Here is a 21392-nt window from a genome sequence, read left to right as displayed (position 1 = left end):
AATGGGAGTAGTTTACTTTGTGCTCCTGATGACGAGTGCGGGAGAAAAGATGCTGGCTATGGCGTCGTCGCCGCTGCGCCTTCGTCACGGTCACCTTCCTGCAACCTGCATGCAGCACACCTGACACGTTTTAGTCATTACCATTTTGATAGTATATATAATATACGATCAAAGTTCAAACTGCAATGATTTCAGATTATTTGTACTTTCTGCACGAACATAATTGAACTGAAAATCGCACGTGCAAGTGCGTTTAGTTGGTGAAAAAATTTGGGTTTTGATACTGTATCACATTTCGTTGTTACTTGACAAATAATATATAATCATGAACTAATTAGGCTTAAAAGATTCATCTCGTGCTAATCAGTTAGACTGCGTAATTAATTATTTTTTTAACTCCATTTAATACTCTATGCATGTGTGAAAAGATTCGATGTAACAGTTACTATAGGAAATTTTTTAGGAACAGGACCAAGTACAGACACGCATGCTGTACAGTGCCTGCTGAATTTCTGCACCCCGTGCCATGGGGCAGAGCTCGTCGTGTCACGGTCGTGTATGCGTGTGTGTATCGTGTCTGTTTAGACTGAAGCATCGGTCGTTAATTACCTGCACTGTTGGATAGATAACCCCCAACGTAACCGGCTAATGCAGCTAGCTCCTACAGTCTATAGTACAGGTCCTGTAGCTCGCGAGGCCTGATCTCAGAGTAGTTGGAGAGTACTGTCCGGCTGTCCTGGTATACTAGCTCTGTTCCTTCTTGCTTAACGTGAAAGGCCTCCACTCCACTCCACTCCATTTTTTCCTTTTCTTTTCCTTTTTCGTTTTGATACCACACACGTCGGTTGCTTGCTGCCGATTGCTAAAGCCCTGCTAGCTATAGCTTCTGATTATTTTCAAAAAAAAAAAACTTCTGAAACACAAGGGCGCTGCCACGTCGCCGCCTTGCTCTATCGCAGCTGCTGCTTTACACGTATGTACACATGTGACTTAGAAAACCTCCAAACGAATCAGAAAAAAGTCTAGCTGCGGCATTATTAGGGGTAGAAAAATCCGCGTGCATGATTGCATCCACACCTGTATCTGTATGTGCCTGGTAAAATTCAGAAGAAGCTTGCTTGCACAAGCTCTAACATGTGGATCTGGACAAAAACTACTCCCTCGGCCATCGCTCAGCACATGTGAATCGGTTCTTGTAAATGGAGAAAACAGAGGAAGTGCAAACCGTCTTCAACTTGGCCAAACTTCCGTTGCCGCAACGGTGTCGCCGACAGTTACCGGCGGATCACTGTCGACGACGGATCTCGTTTGTGTGGTCCGAGAGGCATGCGTCTTGATTCGTTTGAAATTATTTTGGCGAATCAACGGGGTGGCTAGATGTTTCCCGAGGGCTCCGAAATCCAACTTCTATCGCATGGAAATTAAACACGTAGATTTATCTTGGCGCCAATGCATTAATTAGTCCTCTACTTATTACCGTGTGGTTTTCAACCATGTCCACCTGATCTCATCCTCTTTGATTGGGCTCCGGCCTTTTCCGTCATTTCTAATCCTTTGTGTTGTCGTGCACATACATATATAAAACCTGAGTTTTTAACCGGGGAACGTATTAGGTGCAAACTAATCTCTTTCGTGCAAACTATGAAAATTAATTTCAATCCGGATCATCGGATCAACATCCAAGAGGCATAAAAGATAGGTAATTTTACAATCTGGACCCGCCCTTGGATTGTGTAATCATACTTTTGCAAATCCCCACTCCCACCCCTTGCGTCTCTCCCCTTGGATGTTGATCCGATGACCCAGATTGAAATTTTCATAGTTTGCACGGAGAGGTTGATTTGCACCTAATATGTTCCCTTTTAACCATCCTTGCAACTTACCAGGATGTATATATTAAAATTGGTAAATGGAAGACCTTTCCACCAGGGATGAAACCCTAAGTTTTCAAATCACGTCCGCCTCATCATCTCTTTGATTTGCGCTCAAGCCTTCCCATCGCTTCTAATCCATTGTGTTTCCGTGAAAATACTAATATTTTTTTTTCTTGAATTGGTTCTTGATAGGCACGTGAAACTTATCCATAATACTCTAGAAGAGCCACTTTGTCATGCTTCAAAAACATGTCAATATGCACTAAATTATTTGTTAAGTTAGCGGATTGACGTAATTTGCCCCCATTATTTGTTTAGTTAGCGGATTGACGTGATTTGCCTCCATTATTTACTATGAAATGTGCAATGAAAGTAATTTGCCTACTACAAATTACTGAGTGAAGCAATGAAAGTACATGCACCCCGCTCTAGACGCTCCAAATAGTATCCTAGTACTGCTATCTTCTGCGCCCAATGTTTCTCCCTGACCAGCGGCCAGTAGTGTTGAGTTTCACACATCTCAACGAACGGCTGAATAGATATCTATGCAGCCGGAGGAAGTGCTACTGAGAAGGGTAGCTGGCGGTCAGCCGGCGGTGGAGTAACTTGTTTCTAATGTGTGTAAGAGGAGTTTTTTTCGATCCTTTCTGTATTAGCTTCTACTTGTTTAAACTGTAAATCACTGCTGCCTCTCCCTTAAAAATAAAAGGGAAAGCTATCACTCACTTGGGTGATTTGAGGCATCTCCTCACTCGATTTTTTTTCTTTCACCAAATCCTCCCTTTCTTCTCCAACTCCGGCGAGGTTAGGGTTCGGGGTTGCTGGGGGGCTGCTGCTCACCGCTGGCCTTAGAAGGAGGGCTGGCGGCGGCAGGCTAGCTCGGCGGTGGTGGCGAGCGCGGGGGCGGCAAAGCCGGCGGCGGGGGCGCCGCCGGCCCGGGCGGTGGAGGACGACGGTTGGGCCGGTGCCGGAGTGGGGGCGACGGCAGCGGCGGGAGGGGCCGGCACGGGCGAGCTCCGGCGTAGCCCTAGCTCGCCTGCGCCGGAGGGGTGGCAGCGGGGCTGGGCGGTGGGGGCGGGCCGGCACGGGAAGGGGAAGAAGGTTGGGAAGAAGATGGCTGGAGGTAGAAGATGAAAGAGAATCGTTGGATTTTGATCCAACGGTCAAAAAATCGAGTGAGGAGAGCTTTTCTTTCACTCAAGTGACATATTTAATCCTCTTAAATGCATTGGCAGTGCTCTTGCCTAATCGAAAAAAAAAGATACATATGCAGCCGCAACCATACTGCGCTGGTCAGCCGCCTGCTCTTCTTCCCTTCCACATTTTCCCTGCCATCCCACGCGTTTGACCTGCCGAAATTTAACCCGGCCGCCGCCCAGATGGGCGAGTGATATGCAGAACAGAGAGAGATAGAGAGAGAGGTGGGCCCGGACCGGGGGTACGTACGGAAGAACCGTGGCGGCGGCCGGGCGTAGGCTTCTGTTAGTAGTGGTGAACTGGTGAAGCTTATAAAACCTTCTGTTCCGTATGGAAAGGCGAAAGCGTCGCTAGCTGGGTCAGCGCTCTCTCTCTCGCTCTCCCTTCCAGCGGTCGCCTCACCTCGCCGCCTCTCCGCTATATATCAGGGCTCTCGCTTTGTTCGAGGGTCCATCAGTTTCTTCCTCTCCTCCTCGCCAAGCCGGTACCCTCTCTTCAGCTACCTCCTGCAGCAGCTGCCAGCCAGTTCCTGAAAAGAACAGTTGATCGATTTGCTGGTAGTGGGATCAGATCGTACAGCTGCGGTGTGTTCTTGCTTTAAGCTCTCTCTCTTCTTGTTTTGTTATGTTTTTCCGGCCGGTAATTGCTTTCTTCCTCGCGCTCCCGTTTGGTTTCTCTTCTCATCAGTTCCTCTTGCTGTTCCTGCTCTGGGAGAGAAGAACAGCGAGAGGGCTCGGCCTGTGTTCCTGCTAGTAACGTCGTTGTAGCCTTCTCGGACATGATGGTTTTCCTCTTGTTGCGAATTTGTCGCCGGCGCATGCAGCTACCTTGCACGCCTTGGTAGCTGCTAAGATTATTGCAACTTCCTCCCTAGCTAGTTTCTTTCCTTTTGTCTTGCTCCGTTGACACTTCGATTCCCATGACGCATTGCTCTCATGATTTATTAGCTAGCGCTATAGGCTCTGAATATTTGGCTCGATAATATAACAAGCTAAGGGCGTGTGGAACGCCTTCTTTTTTATTTGTGCATATATACTAGCTTTCTGCTGGTTTGTGCTAGTTTAACTTGTTACTTTTTTTATGGGTGTCCTTGTTACTTACATAGCCGTTCTCTGCTCTTGGTTTCAACTTTCAACGCTCTCTTAGGTGTCGACCATGTAGGGCGACTAAGTCTAGCTTCCGTTCTTCTTTAATGACCAGCTCATCTCGACAGTATACAGCTTGATATTTTTCGGGACTAAGAGCTCAAGGCTGTGTGTTTAGTTCGCGAAAAAGTTTGAATTTTGGTATTGTAGCATATTTTATTGTTATTTGACAATTAATATCCAATCATAGACTAATTAGGCTTAAAAAATTCATCTCATATGAATCGGTTATACTGTGTAGTTAGTTATTTTTTTCAACTGCGTTTAATGCTCCATGCATGTGTCCGAATATTCGATGTGACAGATACTTTAGGAACTTTTTTGCCAACTAAACAGGTCCTTGATATTGATACATACTAGAGTTTTAGGTTGCTGTTCATCTTAAGTTGCATGTGCCTAGACCCTGGAGCAAGAAACGCTACAGTTAAAAGAAGAAGGAAAAATCCTTTTTCTAGAGAGCTTTCCACACAGTCCTCTCGTTTGTCCCCACCAAACCATGTCCCTTCATAGCCATAGCATTCCTGATTGTAACATCCAATCAATATCGGCGCCACCACACCCTAGTGTGTGTTTCTTGTTAGCATGGGCGTCACAGGTGTCCCAATCTCATTTAGTTGCATACATCTTAGGCGCACGTACACCCGTGGTGTCAATTACTCAATTACACCTGTTTATTTGTCTCTTCTTTTCTCTCCGACCTTTAACTGATGGCTCCATTTTCTTGCTATTCCATTTGATATATATCAGAAGCAGAGTCTCCTCAAAAAAAAAATCAGAAGCGGAGAGCTAGTAGCTCATCTAGCCTGCAGCTGAGGAACATGAGGAACATGGCAGAGAAGAGGAGACATGGAGGAGGGCATCATGTCCATGGTGTTGGGTTTGGAGCCGGAGTTGGACATGCCGAGCACGACGAGAAGCGCATGGAGCCAAAGAAGCTGGACATGAGCGGCATGTCCATGGACACCATCCCACATCTCAGCATGCCTCTTGGCAGCATCACTACCTTGGATCTCTCCAACAACAACCTACAGGTAGGGACTCTTTTTAAATATATGTGGTGATTGCAAATTCAGAATAAAACCATTATTCTTGCTTCTTGTGTGTGTGTTACTAGCTTATGCATGTGTTCCTTGTCATTTCACTTTTGTTGTTTTCCTCATCTAGAACAACCATGCATGCATCCTGGTTCCTCATTCGTTCGTCTGGCATAGATAACTACCAAGAACTTATCTTGAGATGGCGTTGCGTACTAGTATTATATCACAGCCATAAGTTAACTGCAAACATATGAGATAAGCATGAGTTGTTATTATTAATACATGAAGGATAGATTAGCTTAGCATGCCATCATCTCACAATATCTAGTTATTGCTTTGTCGGTTGGCTTGGCTTCTTGCATGTCATCAGGGCCAGAAATATCATATATGCTTGCTGACTGGTGACTCGATCTCTAGGTGCTAACTGCCAAAAAGCCTGTCTTAGTGAGACCAGGTAGAGAACGTGCTTGCAGAAAGTTACAGAGAATAGCTGAAGAACAAGAGCATCTTTCAGTTTTTTTTGTTGGGCTTGATGTGATGAACAAATAAAGCGCATAACCAATCTTTACCTGGAGTACAAAATGGTACTTGCAGTGCACTGGGAGACAGAAAAGTATGCAAGGGCAACATGCTGATTTCCAAGTATATGCCTCTGGAAGTTGACTTTTATAACATTTTAAAAGAAAGAACTTTGGAGCCATGAAAAGGGCAACGAAAAAACTAATTGTACCCGATGCCATACGGATGATGCCACTGAATATGCCTATTTCCTTGACGGCACAGAAAAATCCTGTTGCCCTCTTCTAGTACCGTAGTACGTACATGCCGACTACCAGTGTTTATTCGCTTCAGAAGAAGAAAACAAGGGTGTGTAGGCTTCGGTCATCAGAAGAAAATATACTATGTTCAGTAATTGCAGTAGTTACTATTGGGTTGACAGAATCTGCCAATGCAAAGAGTCAGCAAACAAAGTAGTATACTACTCCCTTCGTTCCAAATTATAAGACATTCCAACAATCTTGGAGAGTCAAATTTTTTTATATTTGACCAAATTTATATAATAGAATAATAATATTTATTATATAAACTAAGTACCATTAGATTTTTTATTAGTTATATTTTCATAGTACATCAATTTGATATCATAAATCTTTATATTTCTCTCTATAATCTTGGTCAAACTTGAGATTGCTTTGACTCTCCAAGATTTTTGGGATGCCTTATAATTTGGAACGGAGGGAGTAGTTCTAAATCGTAAGTCCGTAACAATATCTATTTTTTTTTGACACGAGCGACATCTAATTATGTTTCCTTCCATGTAAAAAACAAACTGCAGAGTATTCCGGAGTCCATAATCGCGAGGCTTCTGAACGTGGTGGTGCTGGACGTGCGGTCCAACCAGCTGACATCGCTGCCCAACTCCATCGGCTGCCTCTCCAAGCTCAAGGTCCTCAACGTCTCCGGCAACCTCCTCCGCGACCTGCCCGCCACCATCGAGGAATGCCGGTAATAATAATCTGTCATCACCGACGACCTGAGATAGAGATCGAGCTGTGAGTGACGACTCATCACTGCTAGCTCGTGACAATAATGCAGGGCGCTGGAGGAGCTGAACGCCAACTTCAACCAGCTGACGAAGCTGCCGGACACGCTGGGGTTCGAGCTCCACGGCCTCCGCCGCCTCTCCGTCAACTCCAACAAGCTGGCCTACCTGCCGTCGTCCACCTCCCACATGACGGCGCTGCGGTCGCTGGACGCGCGGCTCAACTGCCTCCGCGCGCTGCCCGACGGGCTCGAGAACCTCGGCGGCCTCGAGGCCCTGAACGTGAGCCAGAACTTCCAGTACCTACGGGAGCTCCCCTACGGCATCGGCCTCCTCACCTCGCTCCGGGAGCTGGACGTCAGCTACAACTCCATCGCCGCGCTCCCGGACTCCATGGGCTGTCTCACCAAGCTCTCCCGGTTCAGCGCCGCGGGCAACCCGCTGGTGTCCCCGCCCATGGACGTCGTCGAGCAGAGCCTCGACGCCATGCGCGCCTACCTCAGCGCGCGGATGAACGGCACCGACAAGCAGGACAGGAGGAAGAAGAAGAGCTGGGTGCCCAAGCTGGTCAAGTACAGCACCTTCTCGGCGGGGATGATGACGCCCGGCCGCGCCACCAAGGTGCACGGCAGCGGCGCCGAGGGCCTGCTCATGTCGGACTACCGGTCGCTCGACGGCGGCGGCATCGCCTCGCCGGGGTTCCTCAGCATGCTGTCGCCGCGGCGGCTCTTCTCGCCGCGGAGGAACTCGCCCAAGCATCATTGATAAATTACTTGGCATGTGTGCACCTGCCTGCCTGCTTGCTGCTTCGTGTGTGCAGATAGAACATGCATGCTCCTCGTATTGTAGCGTGATTAAGCTGATGCTGTTGCTACTGCAGATGTAGTATATGTTTTTTTTTTGAAGAGATACATGCATATAAAGCGTGTACAGAGTAGTAGTGGGATAGGGCATTCATGACTTGATGTACATAAGAATTAAGGGTGTCCATTTCTCTTTTTTCTTGTTTCTCGGTTACTTGAGCGTAATGCTTATGGAAGCAGTATTTTGGAGCAGTTGTAGCATTTACATGCTGAATGACCTAAGTGTTCCAGTTTTTATTGGTACTCCTCTCCACTAGGCTTGTCAGGCAAATTTGAAAGTCTTCGACAACAGCGCAGATAATCAAAATTTACAGAGAATCATCGATCAATTGCAGATGAAAGTGGTTACCCCAAGCAGCTCAGCCCACTGTAAAAAGGTACATTTGATCTTTTGACACGGCAGATAATCAATTGCTGGAACAAGTACATTCAGTACATTGGCGACTTCCAAAGTTTTGATGATTCTCTATGATGGCAGTATCTGATGGAGAAAAAACCAAAAAAAAAAATGCTCAGCTCATTTGCATAACTTGAGCTTCTTGAAGAACGAAGAAACCTGCGACTTTGGACAGGGGGCTGTGGCTATGCATGTTGGGATGTTCTCAGGTTGCTCTATCCACAACTTATGCCGAACACCAGCTGCTTCCAACTTCTCAGCCAAGTTCTTCAGCTGTGTCTCTCCTTTCACCTCCAATGTCACCTACACAAACACGATACTCGAAATCAATTTTTGTTTTTTATTTTTAGAAGGAAGGGGGCTTCAAATAAACCCAGCGATCAACACAAACGAGCATATACAATGGGCCTCCAAGACAGACAGGATTTCTAACAAAATTACTACGGAAAAGAAGAATGGAACTAAAGCGGCCATGATGCGGAAATATATTTTCGTGTGCCAATCAATCAGCCAGACCCAATGCGGAAATTCAAGGCCAACGCTCCGACGCAAGAGAGAAGCCCGAGCAAGGCGCTGGAGTTGGTTGTGAGGCAAACCGTCGAACATGCCTTGTGCATGCTGTCGAGGTTGCCGGGCGCGCAGTAGGCGGCGGTGTCCGGGTGGTCGCGGTGCGCCCACACGGCGGCGACGGCGGCGTGGCAGCCCTGCGCCACCACGCTCCCCAGCGGCCACGCGTCCGCCAGGTCGCGCCGCAGCACGACGTACTGGACCAGCACGTCCGCCGCCTCCCTCGCGCCTTCCTCGCCGGCGGCGGCCGGGTTTGGGGCGGCGGAGTCCGGGGCGGAGGCGGCGGCGCTCATGCTCGCTCTCGACGGGGTTCCGCGGAGGGAGACCCTGGTCAGCGCCGGGAGGAGGAAGGCGGCGGCGCTTGGGAGTGCGGCGGCTACCGGTGATGGCCAGCGAAGTGGGAGGAGGGTCTGCATACCTGTCGATTTATATTTGACTTCACTAGCCCACGCTGTATTTTACTTCAAAATGGGCCGACTTCAGATTTGAACGGGGATAGTTGGACCCACAGGACTAGTAACAGTTAGGCCCAGTCCATGATGTTTGAGTTGGGTCGCGAACTAGCATTCCCCGTGCCAGTGGTCCTGCATTTTTTCCAAGCATTTGAGGCCTGTTCCCGTGCCGTGCTAGTCTTCTCCTTGGCGTGTGTTTAGGGATAAGTCCCACATTTTTTGGGTCATTAGATCGACCCCAAACTTGATAAAATAAACTAGAGTGGCGTGCTATATAATTAATTTAGAAGAGAAAATGAACTAACATAAGAAATCCAAAAACACCAATGGGTACCCACTTGCATCCCTACGTGTGTTCGTGTGGTGTGGATGTGGAGAGCGTGGATCGTGCGCAAATGTTAAATCATCATAAAATATCTAATAACTCTCCTTTTGTTTTGGAACAACTTTTCAAAACAATTTTTTATTTCTACAACAATTAAAAATTGTTCTGTGATAAAAATTATTCCGAAATAAATTTGACTAGATTATATATGCGTGCTTGTTTGTTGGGCTAGTTTAGATCCAAAATATAAAATTTGAAGTCGGATCCGTGCAACATCTCCTGGCCATCGGATCCACTACTCCTCCGGTCGCCTCGCATCCTCATCCTCCAACCCCGCGTCGTCCTCGCCTTCCAGCGCACGCACCTCTCCCACCCATACTTCATGTTGCGCGCCGCTGCCGCTGTGCCCTAGCGCTGCCACCGTGCGTCGCTGCACTGCCACTAGGTCGCCAGAAGTGGAGAAGAAGGTACCAGATAGATGGTTCAACATTTTGAATTTATTATATCAACATTTAACGTTCACAATTTCAACATTTTGTCTATATAGCTTCAACATTTTGAACGTCAAATGTTGAACATGTATAAGAAAAATGTTAAACATATTTAAAAAAAATATTGAACATTTGTCCGAACTAATTGAGTAGATGGATTTTAAAAATAAATAGCTTATCTATGTTCCACGAGATATATAGAAATCCCTTGTGGAGTTGGGGGCAGCTTCCTGCGACAGATCGCATCGCGGGTTACGCCTAATGGGACCCTGGATCGTGTGCGTCCTTGTTGTACCCTCGTAATAAAAAAAGAACTAGCATTTCCAGTAGAAAAAAAAAAGAGTTCGTGTATGCTGGGTTCGAAGCAACGACATGGACCACGCCAATTTCACTACAAAACTGGCCAGCATGAGATTTCAGCGCGAATAGGTACCACAGGCTGAAGCCAGGGTGTACTATCACAGCGGCCGATGTTTCCTTTTTATTACGCGTCGACAGTTTTGGGTTTGTTAGGCTCCGCGGCCGAGATATTTGTTGGTTTCGGATTCTTGGGCTCGTGGGCCACCGACCTGCGCGCTTGGCGGAAATCCTATCGACCTTCCGGAAGGTAGAAAGTACTCATCTTTCACTTTGAAATTCGTGCGTATAGTCAAAGTGAATGGTGATATTTCTTTCCCTCTCTCACATTGCACGCTATCAGATGAGCAGAGGAAAACGTCACGGTGTTGACGCAAATCTCGGTCAACACACAAACACACTAGATTTTGCGGCGCGAAAAAGAGCTCGATGCAGCTCTCCCTGCGTGGAGCGGTCGGACCGGTCTAAGGAACCGGTCAGACCGGTCGCCGGTGAGAATCGGCAACGGCCGACGAACGCGAACCCGGGAGGGACCCCGTCAGGGTAGGCGCACGTAGGGTTGTTCTAAGATCGGCAGGCCACCTAGAACGCCTTCATACGTTGCGGAGACGAAGGAAGAACAGCAGAGGATAAAATGTAGAGTTTGTATTAATTTTGTTCGATTGGATTCCCTAATCGGCCGTGACCCTTTATATTTATAGGGTGGGGTGGACTTATCTCGCAAGAAATCCTGTTTACAGATCTAAATCTATGAAAAACTCTAATTGTACTCGGACTCTACCTGGACCGGTCAGACCGGTCGGTACCTGCCGGATATGCCACAGTGCCTCGACCGGTCAAACCGCTCGGTAAGACGGGTCAGACCGGTTGGTGCTAATTTTGGCTGTCAACATATGCCCCCCCTATTTTTTTTGGTAAAGGTTGCTTGCCAAAAAATATTCTTCTGAGCCAAAATTGTCTAAGGGCGATGATTAACACTACATCGGCCATTTTTTTACTAAAGGCGATAAACAATTATCGGCCATGTTTTGCTCAAGTCGATGTTGAAACAACTTGTTTGGGCCGCCACACCATCATCATTGTCGATGATGTCTTTGGTACAGCCTCCACTTGTTGTTCCATTGCCTCCTTCTTGCGCATACGTTGCAGCCTTCGCTTCTGAGTATGAGACAAGTTTGAGGGACATCACCTCGTCTGTAAATACTTTGAATCTTTCTCCTTGCTCTTCTCATTCTCTTTGCTGCAATCAACATCTTGCTTGACCTGATTATTGCTAGCAGCAATCGGTCTTTGTAGAAATGCATGATTTGGATACATAGGAGGATATTGAATATAATATGATTGCATATGCATCCTACTATAATCCATAGGTGTATAAAAATAAGAATACCAACAATATCATGGAGCAATCGGTCCACTAGATGAAGTATAATTACCTTGACTCGATTGCTCTTGATGTCTTTACGATGATCTCATATCCTTGACTTCGCTTGGTGGTCCATTATGTCTCTGAGCACTTCCTTCCTTCTCATATTTAACCAAGAGTTCCTTAAAACTCGGCCTTGTCTTGATTTTGGAGGAGTTCCCAGGTTTACTGGGCGCACCGATCAGACCGGTCCCATGACCGGTCGAACCGGTCAGACCGCCGCTATGGCCGGTCAGACCGGTCGACTTGTTGTCGGCCTTCTACTTCTTATCTTGCCCTCCGAGTATTTTTGCACCTTGAGAGGTCTGTAATGTCAGTTTCTTTTCGGGTCTTTCATCACCAATAACTACATTTTTCCCTTTTGTCGATTCGGCTTGACTTGGCCGAACTAACACTTTGGGATTATTCAATTCCAACATATGCACCGGGAAATGATTCTGATTAATTTGCATATTAGGAATAACCAATCATCCTTCATTAATGGCCGATTGAATTTGTCTACGTAATACATTGCAATCATTAGTAGCATGTGAAAAAGTATTATGAAATTTGCAATATGCTCGCCACTTCAACTCTTCAAGCGGCGGTGGAGTATGTGATATCTTGACATATCCAATCCTATATAACTCATCAAATATCCTCTCGCACTTGGATACATCAAAAGTAAATCGTTCATTTTGCCGATTTTTCTGAATCGGCTTAAGAGCAGAACAAGTAAATGGTTTAGGTGGAGATGGCCAAGCAAACTCAGCAGCATACACATCATTAGACTCATCGTCCGAACAATTTGAATTGCATTCTAAAACATGCACACTAGAACGATGATGCCTATGAGATTCTTGAAACTCATTGCTTCGGCTTTCTACAACCAAAGTTCTTTGATGCACCTGAGTAACAGTAAAGAAATCATAACCCTCTAATCTTTTTTTAATATGAGTGCGCAAGCCATTAAAAGCCAAATCAGCTAAATCCTTTTCTGCAATATTCACACTAAAGCATCGGTTTTTTGTATCGCGGAATCGTCTTATATAATCATTGACAGATTCATCACGCGATTGTCTAACCGATGTCAAATAAGACAATTTAAGCTCATCATGCCCACAGAATAAGTGCTCATGGAACTTTTGCTCTAATTGTTCCCATGAGCCAATAGAATTAGGTGCCAAAGATGAAAACTATGAGAAAACAGTTCCAGTTAGAGATAAAGAAAATAAACACACTTTTAACTCATTTATTGAACTAGCTTCTCCTAATTGGACGAGATACTAACTAATATGCTCAAAAGTACTCCTAGTATCTCTCCCACTGAAGTTAACAAACTCAGACAATCTAAAACCAGCAGGGTATGCAACCGAATCAAACGAAGTAGGATACGACTTTTGGTATGTGCGGGTTTACTTCTAACATCCACTCCAAAACTTTCTCTAAACAGATTAGCCAAATCATTCTTATAATCAGTAAGTATTTTATCGAAATTACTCGAAGAATTTGGTTGTGTGAATGTAGATACCTCACGCTGCTTTGGAACAAACTGACCGGATGGACCAGTCGGACCGGTCGGTACAACCGGTCGGACCGGTTGGGGGGAACCGGTCTGACCGGACTGATATACCGGTCTGACCAGTTTCTGCCAGTTTTGCTAACGCTGCACATATCGGTCGAACATCTCATCGGAGATAGGACCGGTGTGTAGCACTGAATTCCTGGAGATTTCTGGTAGTGTGTACTGAACAATCTCGTTTGTTCGGCTAATGTTGGCCGAACCAGGAATGCTCATAATAGGATCAGTGTACGTGGGTGTAACAGTTTGACCACTGAAATAATTCATCGGCATCCCATATTGAGGTTGACTCGTAGGAGATGCTGCTGATGGTTGAGGAACATAAAATTCAGAAGTAGAAACAGATGGAGGTTCATCGGCTGATTCTGGTTTCTTACCAGCCGATTCCCTCTCCTTAGAGCTAAGCCAATTAACCCAATAAATATCACGCTCAGCTAGCAATTTCTGAATTTGTTCCATAGTAACACCAAAAGGTGGAGCATTTGCAGCAGGTATTAACTCAGCAGATGCATCCGAGGATGTAGAAGCGAAGTCGATCTCCTTGATCTTGGTGACATTGGCGCGTCGATCGACCTTGATGCTCGCAAGCGCCGCTTGTAGATCTTCTTCATCACGCTTCTTTTTGCGCTCTTCCAGCAGCAGACGAACGTCTTCCGAAAGATGCTCATATGTCAAAGGGATGATGTTCTCCTTGTCGATTTTTGTGTTGGAGCCCATCTTCTTTGGAGTAGATTAGATCGGTTTTATTAATCAAGATTTTTCTTCCCCAGCGGAGTCGCCAAAAAGTATGTTGACTCAAATCTCGGTCAACACACGAACGCACTAGATCGTGCGGCGCGAGAAAGAGCTCGATGCAGCTCTCCCTGCGTGGAGCGGTCAGACCGATCTAAGGAACCGGTCAGACCGGTCGCCGGTGAGAATCGGCGACGACCGACGAACGCGAACCCGGGAGGGACCCCGCCATGGTAGGCGCACGTAGGGTTGTTTTAGGATCGACAGGCCACCTAGAACGCCTTCAAACATCGCGGAGACGAAGGAAGAACAGCAGAGGGGGTTGGAAAAGCTACGGTTTGGAGAAGAGGATAAAAAGTAGAGTTTGGATTGATTTTGTTCGATTGGATTCCCTAATCGTCCGTGACCCTTTATATTTATAGGATGGGGTGGACTTATCTCGCAAGAAATCCTGTTTACAGATCTAAATCTATGAAAAACCCTAGTTGTACTCGGACTCTACCTGGACCGGTCATGCCACAGTGCCTCGACCGGTTGGTGCCAATTTTGACTGTCAACACACGGCAGGCATGCTGGAAGGACAAGACAGCTAGCAGGTTGGTTGCTACCTCTCCGGATGTTCGATTTTGAATTTCAAACTTGATTTTCTCTCTAATGCTGCACCCAATTTGAATTCCGTTTAGACCATAGTATTTGTTATAATTTTCTTAACAAAAAGAGATATAATATGCTTATATTTTTAAAACTTTTGAATTTCAACATTTTACATATTTAAGTTCTACATTTTAGATACACTACTTCAACATTCTAGATAGACTATTTCAACATTTTCATACAAAATGTTGAATTAGTTTATCCAAAATGATGAACTTAATTAAAAAAATGTTAGACATTCTAATTCAAAATGTTGAATATTGTAACTGTTAGGCAAAAGTGGATATCAACATTTTTAAGATGTAACTGGTGCTAGAGAAAAAGCGATAATTTTTTACCAACCTACCACACGATGATCAGTCATCTGGCAAAATTCATCTGCTTCTATTGCAGCCCAATACCGTGACCCAATTACGATATAGTGTTTGGTTGTCTAAGCGAACAGCTGTCCAAATTGATATAATTCGTGGACTGTTCATGGGCTGTTGCTGGATTGTTGATGTGTAGGCCAGTGGCGGAACCCGGATTGAGTCGAACCCCGAGCCGAGTTTTAAGTATAGACGTCCACAAACTCACAGTTCAAAAGATACATGAAAATATAAACGGAAAGATAGATAACATACAAAAAGCGCCATCGCGAAGTAATATATTTATTCTTCTTCAGCAATTGATCCAAGTCCTTCTTCAGCAATTGATCCAAGTCCAGATGTAGAAGCTACTGCAAAATGAAAAAGATATATTAAATATCTAAAACATGTAGCAATGATAATGTAAATCAACAATTCGAACAAAGATTTTGTAAATACCACTCGAATGAGGTAGTTGAATCCTGCGCTTTCGCATATCCTGATAGTGCCTTAATATCTTATCGTTTTCAATGGCAGTAAATATCTCTCTCTCAATATAGCACACCATGCGGTGATTTAGCCAATCATCAGCCATCTTATTCTGCAACTCAGTTTTGATGATATTCATAGCTGAAAAGTCCCTTTCTACAGATGCAGTTGCCACCGGCAATATCAAAACCAACTCAATAAGACGATAAACCAAATCTAAATCCCCATCTTTTCCAGTGTCAACCATCAACTCTGCAATCTTACCAAGGTCATTACAACTTGACCATTTGGTTTCATTTCTTACTTCATGAATGAATGTCTCAAGTTGCTCTCCCAATAATATCAGATCATATGGTTTAAAGTCGGCATCATATATTACTCTAACATCATAGATTCATTCATTCATAGTACTCTAACATGGAGGATGGATCCAGTCATCGAGAATCGAGATCTAGTCAATCAAATTCATCTAATTTCTTACCTCTCCTCGGCTCCTCGCTGGTGTGCGGCGCCTGGCCGCGAGGTGCGCGCCACCTGCCACTCGCCGTACCTGGCCGGCTGGCCGCTGGCCTCTCCCCTCCCCAGTCCTGCCCCTCGCTTCGCGCCTTCGCCCGTGCAGCCGCAGAGCCGCGAAGCCGCCTGCAGTGCCGCCTGGGAGGCTGGGTCCTGGGTGCCTGCGCCTGCCTGCCTGCCGCTGCCGACTACCGTCGTCGCCCCCGGGCCCCGGCCAGTCCCTGGTCGCGCCTCGCGCGAGCTCGGTGCGCCGCCGCCGGCTGCCGCCCCTGCCCCCTGGGTGCCCCCGATGCCGATGCGGCGATGCGTGATATGGATGGGCCTTGGGCTTCACCGCTTCAGAGTTTAGTGAGCTGCTACTAAAAAATTTTGGGTCGAACCCCGGGCCATGGCCCCGGTGGCCCGGGGTGTGCATCCGCCCCTAGTGTAGGCTACTTACCTTGCGGAAGACACATAAGGTGCCCCCGCGCTTGGGCGCCAACTGCCGCTTCTCCCCCCCCCCCCCCCCCCCCCCCGCACCAATTCTGGTGCCGTATGTCAACCTCCATCACCCAAAAATTAATGAAATCCTTTCACAAAAGATACTCTTCTGACCAGGCAGCTCACAGTGGATTCAGTATCTCTTCGCCGACCGATCTTGATCTCGCTAGCCGCCTCAGCCATGGACGCTTTGGATCTCTGATCGGAAAACCAACGTCCCAAGCGAAGCAAGTCAGCAACCCATATGCATGCTCGGCGGGCCGCACGCTGGCTTTGACATCCACCGCCCGGTCGTCGATTTCAACAACAGCTGGGCGCTACGACGGGTGCTGTTTGACCCAAACCCAAACCACCAAACAGACACGGCGAATCCAAATCCCCGAAAAGAACATGGCCAGCGGACGCTAAAGAACATGCAAGTTGCCGCGGGGTGGGGTCACCGGAGGTGCAAATTGGTGAGCTTTTTATTCAATATATGCAACATTCTTTATTTAAATTTTTGTACAACTTCTCTAAAATTATGCCAATACATACACCCCAGATGATCCGAATCGACCGCGAGTATAAAAACGACCTCCGTTCGGTCCACTTGCCCTCGCCCAATTCCGGCACTATTCCGGTGTGGATATCAACGAACAGGTCTCTTGGCAGATAATACTTTTCCTTTTTTTAAAAAAAGTTTCTTGGCAGATACTAGGTGGTCTTCTTCGCCGCCAGGCGCCAAAGCGATGGTGATTAGTCAAATCGGGTGGCCCTAGGCGATTAGCACTAGGGTTAAACTAGTATAGGAGGGCTAATCAAGCCTCACAGTCACGGTGGGGACGATGGGGGCATACCCCGATCATGAGACGAGGCGACTACCTAAAAAAAAGTCCAAAAATTCTTTTCTCTTCTTGCGCCCGCCTTTCAACAATTCCATCTCCACTAGACATGAAGGCAGCCTTGTTTTTGTTTACATTATATACTAAACTAAAGTCGTGGTGCGGCCAATATCACCGATGCGACCGAGGGCCAGGTGATGGCGTGCCCACTCGTCCCGGCTCATCCAGCCACAGAGCCACTGGCCGCTGCTCCAGTTCACTGTGCCTCACTGCCACGGCAGTCTGCATGACCAGAGACAGGCCAGAACAATCGCAAGAAAACAATCCTTGTACCAGCGCCAGGCTGCTAGCACAGTGGTACTAGTAATTTCCTGCTTAATCGATCCGTCGACGTGGCATCATTCTGACCTAACTGCAATCAGCACAATACTAGTTATATATTACAATGCGATACGCTGTCAAGCCCCCACTGCATTTCTCTCGTTATCTAAAGAAGATGGGCACTCGGTTTTTTCAAAAAAAAAAAAGATGGGCACTCGCAGTCCTGCAAGTAGCTTTAGGTCACACCAAGCCGCCATGACCATGAGCCATGATGGGACGGAGTGCAAGTCCACTTGGACAGCTCAGCTCGCCCGGACAAGTCGAGGAGGGAGCGCAAAATCTCCCATCTCGCATCGGTTGATCCGGTGGATCAGCGCGGATTGGCGTCGGGCCCCCGGGGGATTTGCCGGGATTAAACAAATCGTTGGGGGGGGGGGGGGGGGGGGGGTTTGAGTTTCAGCAGCAGTGGGTTAGGCTGAAAGCCGGGGCAAATGCAGAGAATGTTGGAGGTGTCAAGCTCCCGGTGGCCTTCCAGGCTTCCACCCCCCCCCCCCCCCCCCCCCCCCGGCCCGCCCGCCCAAGATCGCGCCAGTAGGTAGCTTCAAATAAAAGTAACAGCCATGGTTTTACTTTTACAGCCTACTAGATGCAGCCAAAGTTCTCTGCACATGTGGTACTACTTTACTTACAATACTCTGGCTTCATTGACCTGTGGTTGCCATTTGATATGCAGGTCTATGGCCACCGTTAAAGAAAGTTTTTCTTAAAAAAATCATAGGAGACGGAAAAGTAAATTAGTGTGCAAAGCACCATTGGAGCATGAGTGGATTAGTATATAATGGTTTATCATGCTACTAGAAGGCTGCCCAAGACGACTTGCGATCTTATTGGCAGTGCATCGATGCTAGCTGAGCACTCGTGTAACAAGATTAAACAAAGGTGGAAACGGGACGACGGACCGTGACAATTACGCGCCTTGTGTAAGAAAAAAAACACGGATCATCCTTCCTACCGCAACTTGGGTTGGCATAAAACGCTCCCACTTAGGCAGTTTTTTCCACAAAGAAAAATAAATTAAGTTAAAAAGAAAGAACGCGTTGAAAGCTCCACTACCAATAATACTTGACTTATTACAACCATGGTCTTCCTGTCCCCAAGAAGGCAAGGCAAGATCAGCATGCTCCAACGATACTGTAATTCCGAAGATGGATGCTGCTACTAGTCCGTTGTTACCACAAACTACTACTAGTTGGTTGACCAGGTTTTTCTACGGCGACGTGGCGTTGCTTGAGTTCACAGCCACCTCTGATCAAGCGAAAGCGGGGCCCGGATTGGACATGCGTGCGTGGCTGGTAAGGCTTTCTCCAACCATTCCCCCCATCCAACTCACCCCAAACGTATTATTTACTATATTTTACTACCTCCCTCCAAAAAATTCATCTCCCTATAACTTCTTCTCTCCAACCATTCCCCCCATATCCATTCCCCCTATACACTATACCTCACTCTTTAACTATTTATTTATTATTTTTAAATTCTGAAAAAAATAGTACTGTATTTGTACTACTATAATACATATTGTTATCAAGTTACGAAATTCAAATAAATTTTTTATCACAAACAAATGACGTGATTAGAGTATAGAGAGAGTTGTAATCTCCCCCTATATATGGGGGGAGATTCAACTCCACCCCTATGTAGGGGGAGCTTTAGGGGGTGCCGTTGGAGGCACCCTCCCCTCTAAAGCTCCCCCCACACAGGGGGAGGGGGTTTGGGGGGAGGCGTTGGAGAACGCCTAAGGCTTTCTCCAACCATTCCCCCCATCCAACTCCCCCAAAACGTACTATTTACTATATTTTACTATCTCCCTCCAAAAGATTTCTCCCCCTATAACTCCTTCTCTCCAACCATTCCCCCCATATCTATTTCCCCTATATACTATCACTCATTAACTAACTATTTATTTAACGTTTTTGAATTTAAAAAAAATCATACAGTATTTGTACTGTCATAATACGCATTATCATCGTGTTACGGGGTTCAAACAAGATTAATATCGCGAAGAAACGGTGTGATTAGAGATATAGAGGGAGTTGAAACTCCCTCCATACATGGAGGGAGTTTCAACTCTCCCACATAGGGGGGGCTGTGGGGGGAGCCGTTGGACCGCTCGCTCCCCCAAACCCCCCCTACGTAGGGTGGGGGGCGCTGTCCAGGGCGCCGTTGGAGGAAGGCTAAGCAAGACTTTGTGCGGACGCATTATCCCGCGCCCTCGCACGGCTCCCTGCCTCACTAGGTCAACGGATACGGGCGCGAGGCCAGGCGCCCAGCCAGGCCCCTCTCCGGAAACAACAAAAAGAGGAAGACGGGGCGAGCAGCCCGAGGCGTTGAAAATTCGTTGCTGCTCACTCTCCCTCCTAGTGCGGCGCGGGGCCCACCTTGCCCTCAATTTGAGACAAAAAATACTAATCGGAGGTGGACAGAGGAGAGAGAAAAGACCCGGAACCGATGATGAGAGAGAAAACACGCCGCAGTCAACTACGGGGGTGCAGGCAGCCCGGCCGGGAAAGCGACCCCTCACCCGTCACCTTTGACCGGCGCCCATCCCTCCGCGCGGGCCCCGCATGGGCCGTAGTGGGACCACGCAGCCGGAGGCGGGGGGGGGAGGCGGAGGGTAGAAAAGTAAAGGCACCCCGGAATCGGTGCGGCCCACCCCCGACACCCCCACCAGGCTTGACCTCTGCAGAGGCAGGAAGGACAAAGCAATCCCCGCCATTATTGCGCTTGTTTAAGCGGCTGCGTATGACCTCTTGGCGCTTCCCCCTTGTTTTTTAATTTTTAATTTCATTTCGGGTCCGCAGGCAGCGGCGTGATGAGCTGTACCACCACGGGGCAACCGCACCAGTGCACCACTGCCGAGTATTTTTTTTTTGAGGAAACCATACTTGTATTACTGAGAAGGAAAACCGTATACAAACGCATACAAGTACGAAAGAGGAGGATACATGGACAGCTGTCCAAACCATCTAGCACAAAGGCCCCTTAGAAAACAAGATATTACAATTAGGTCCCTGGACCCCATGCTTCCCGAAAACGCCAGATTTCGTCCTCGTCCGCCGCCGTGAAGCCGATGCCGGTCATCGTCGGGGAAGAAGACTCCATGGCCACCGAAGAACTGGAGGAGCCCTATCGCGCAGAGGCTTTGAGTAGCCGCAGTAGCCACCCGACGCAGACGCCGGGATTGGATCGCCGTGGAAGGAACATCGGCCGGGGGTACCCCCGAGCGCCTCCAATCTTGGACCAGAGCTCGTCGACGACGCTTGCCGCCGGAGCATCAAGCTCGATCCACACTCCATCAAGCCGCAACACCAACAACCGTCGCTGCATCCTTGACCCGAGCCGCCAGATCCGCCGCCGCACGAAGTCGACGAAGAACAGACGAGCACAGATCGGACTCCTGTACACGGGCCGGCAAAACCGGACCCCACCTCCACGAGCACATCGACGGCGCCGGAGCGGAGCACCATCGAGACGGGGACGAGCTCGAGAGGACCTTATTCCAGACTGGCGCCGCCGCCGCCGCCTCGCCGCCGCCGCCGGAAACCTAGACCTAGACACCCTAGGACCTAATCTACACTGCCGGGACAAGGACCACCGTTCCCCCACGGCTCCGAGGGCCAGAGGCCCGCCGGAGACGGAGGGGAACGGCAGCGACCCCGCCGGCGGGAGCACGAGCCGCCTCTCTTCTGTCTCTCTCAACTGTTCACACGAGAGCCTTCGAGAGAGGGCCCCGTGTGACT

The 21392-nt window shown here is 47.7% G+C and overlaps 2 protein-coding genes across 2 annotated transcripts; one reads left to right on the top strand and one right to left on the bottom strand.

Moving 5' to 3' along the window:
- The first annotated feature begins 3405 nt into the window (after positions 1 to 3405).
- Positions 3406 to 7864, top strand: LOC120641688 (plant intracellular Ras-group-related LRR protein 1-like). Its single transcript, XM_039917885.1, has 4 exons — positions 3406 to 3655; positions 4964 to 5247; positions 6590 to 6759; positions 6850 to 7864. Exons 2-4 carry the CDS (start codon positions 5035 to 5037, stop codon positions 7559 to 7561), a joined length of 1095 nt encoding a protein of 364 aa, XP_039773819.1. The 5' UTR covers positions 3406 to 3655; positions 4964 to 5034; the 3' UTR covers positions 7562 to 7864.
- A 102-nt stretch (positions 7865 to 7966) lies between these two features.
- Positions 7967 to 9059, bottom strand: LOC120641690 (putative peptidyl-tRNA hydrolase PTRHD1). The gene is made up of 2 exons (XM_039917886.1): positions 8665 to 9059; positions 7967 to 8359 (listed from the first exon to the last, which is right to left on the bottom strand). Exons 1-2 carry the CDS (start codon positions 9037 to 9039, stop codon positions 8177 to 8179), a joined length of 558 nt encoding a protein of 185 aa, XP_039773820.1. The 5' UTR covers positions 9040 to 9059; the 3' UTR covers positions 7967 to 8176.
- Between the last annotated feature and the right edge of the window lie 12333 nt (positions 9060 to 21392).

The sequence above is a fragment of the Panicum virgatum genome, chromosome 7K, assembly GCF_016808335.1.
Source record: "Panicum virgatum strain AP13 chromosome 7K, P.virgatum_v5, whole genome shotgun sequence".
Lineage (NCBI taxonomy): Eukaryota > Viridiplantae > Streptophyta > Magnoliopsida > Poales > Poaceae > Panicum > Panicum virgatum.
Note: the sequence above shows the minus strand (reverse complement) of the source record. Positions and strands in the feature narration are given on the sequence as shown.

Coding starts and splice junctions, on each gene's coding strand:
- LOC120641688 (XM_039917885.1), top strand. CDS start 5,035: ATGAGGAACATGGCAGAGAAGAGGAGACATGGAGGAGGGCATCATGTC. Junction 5,248..6,589: donor TCTCCAACAACAACCTACAG/GTAGGGACTCTT, acceptor AACAAACTGCAG/AGTATTCCGGAGTCCATAAT. Junction 6,760..6,849: donor GCCACCATCGAGGAATGCCG/GTAATAATAATC, acceptor ACAATAATGCAG/GGCGCTGGAGGAGCTGAACG.
- LOC120641690 (XM_039917886.1), bottom strand. CDS start 9,039: ATGCAGACCCTCCTCCCACTTCGCTGGCCATCACCGGTAGCCGCCGCA. Junction 8,360..8,664: donor ACCTCGACAGCATGCACAAG/GCATGTTCGACG, acceptor GTGTTTGTGTAG/GTGACATTGGAGGTGAAAGG.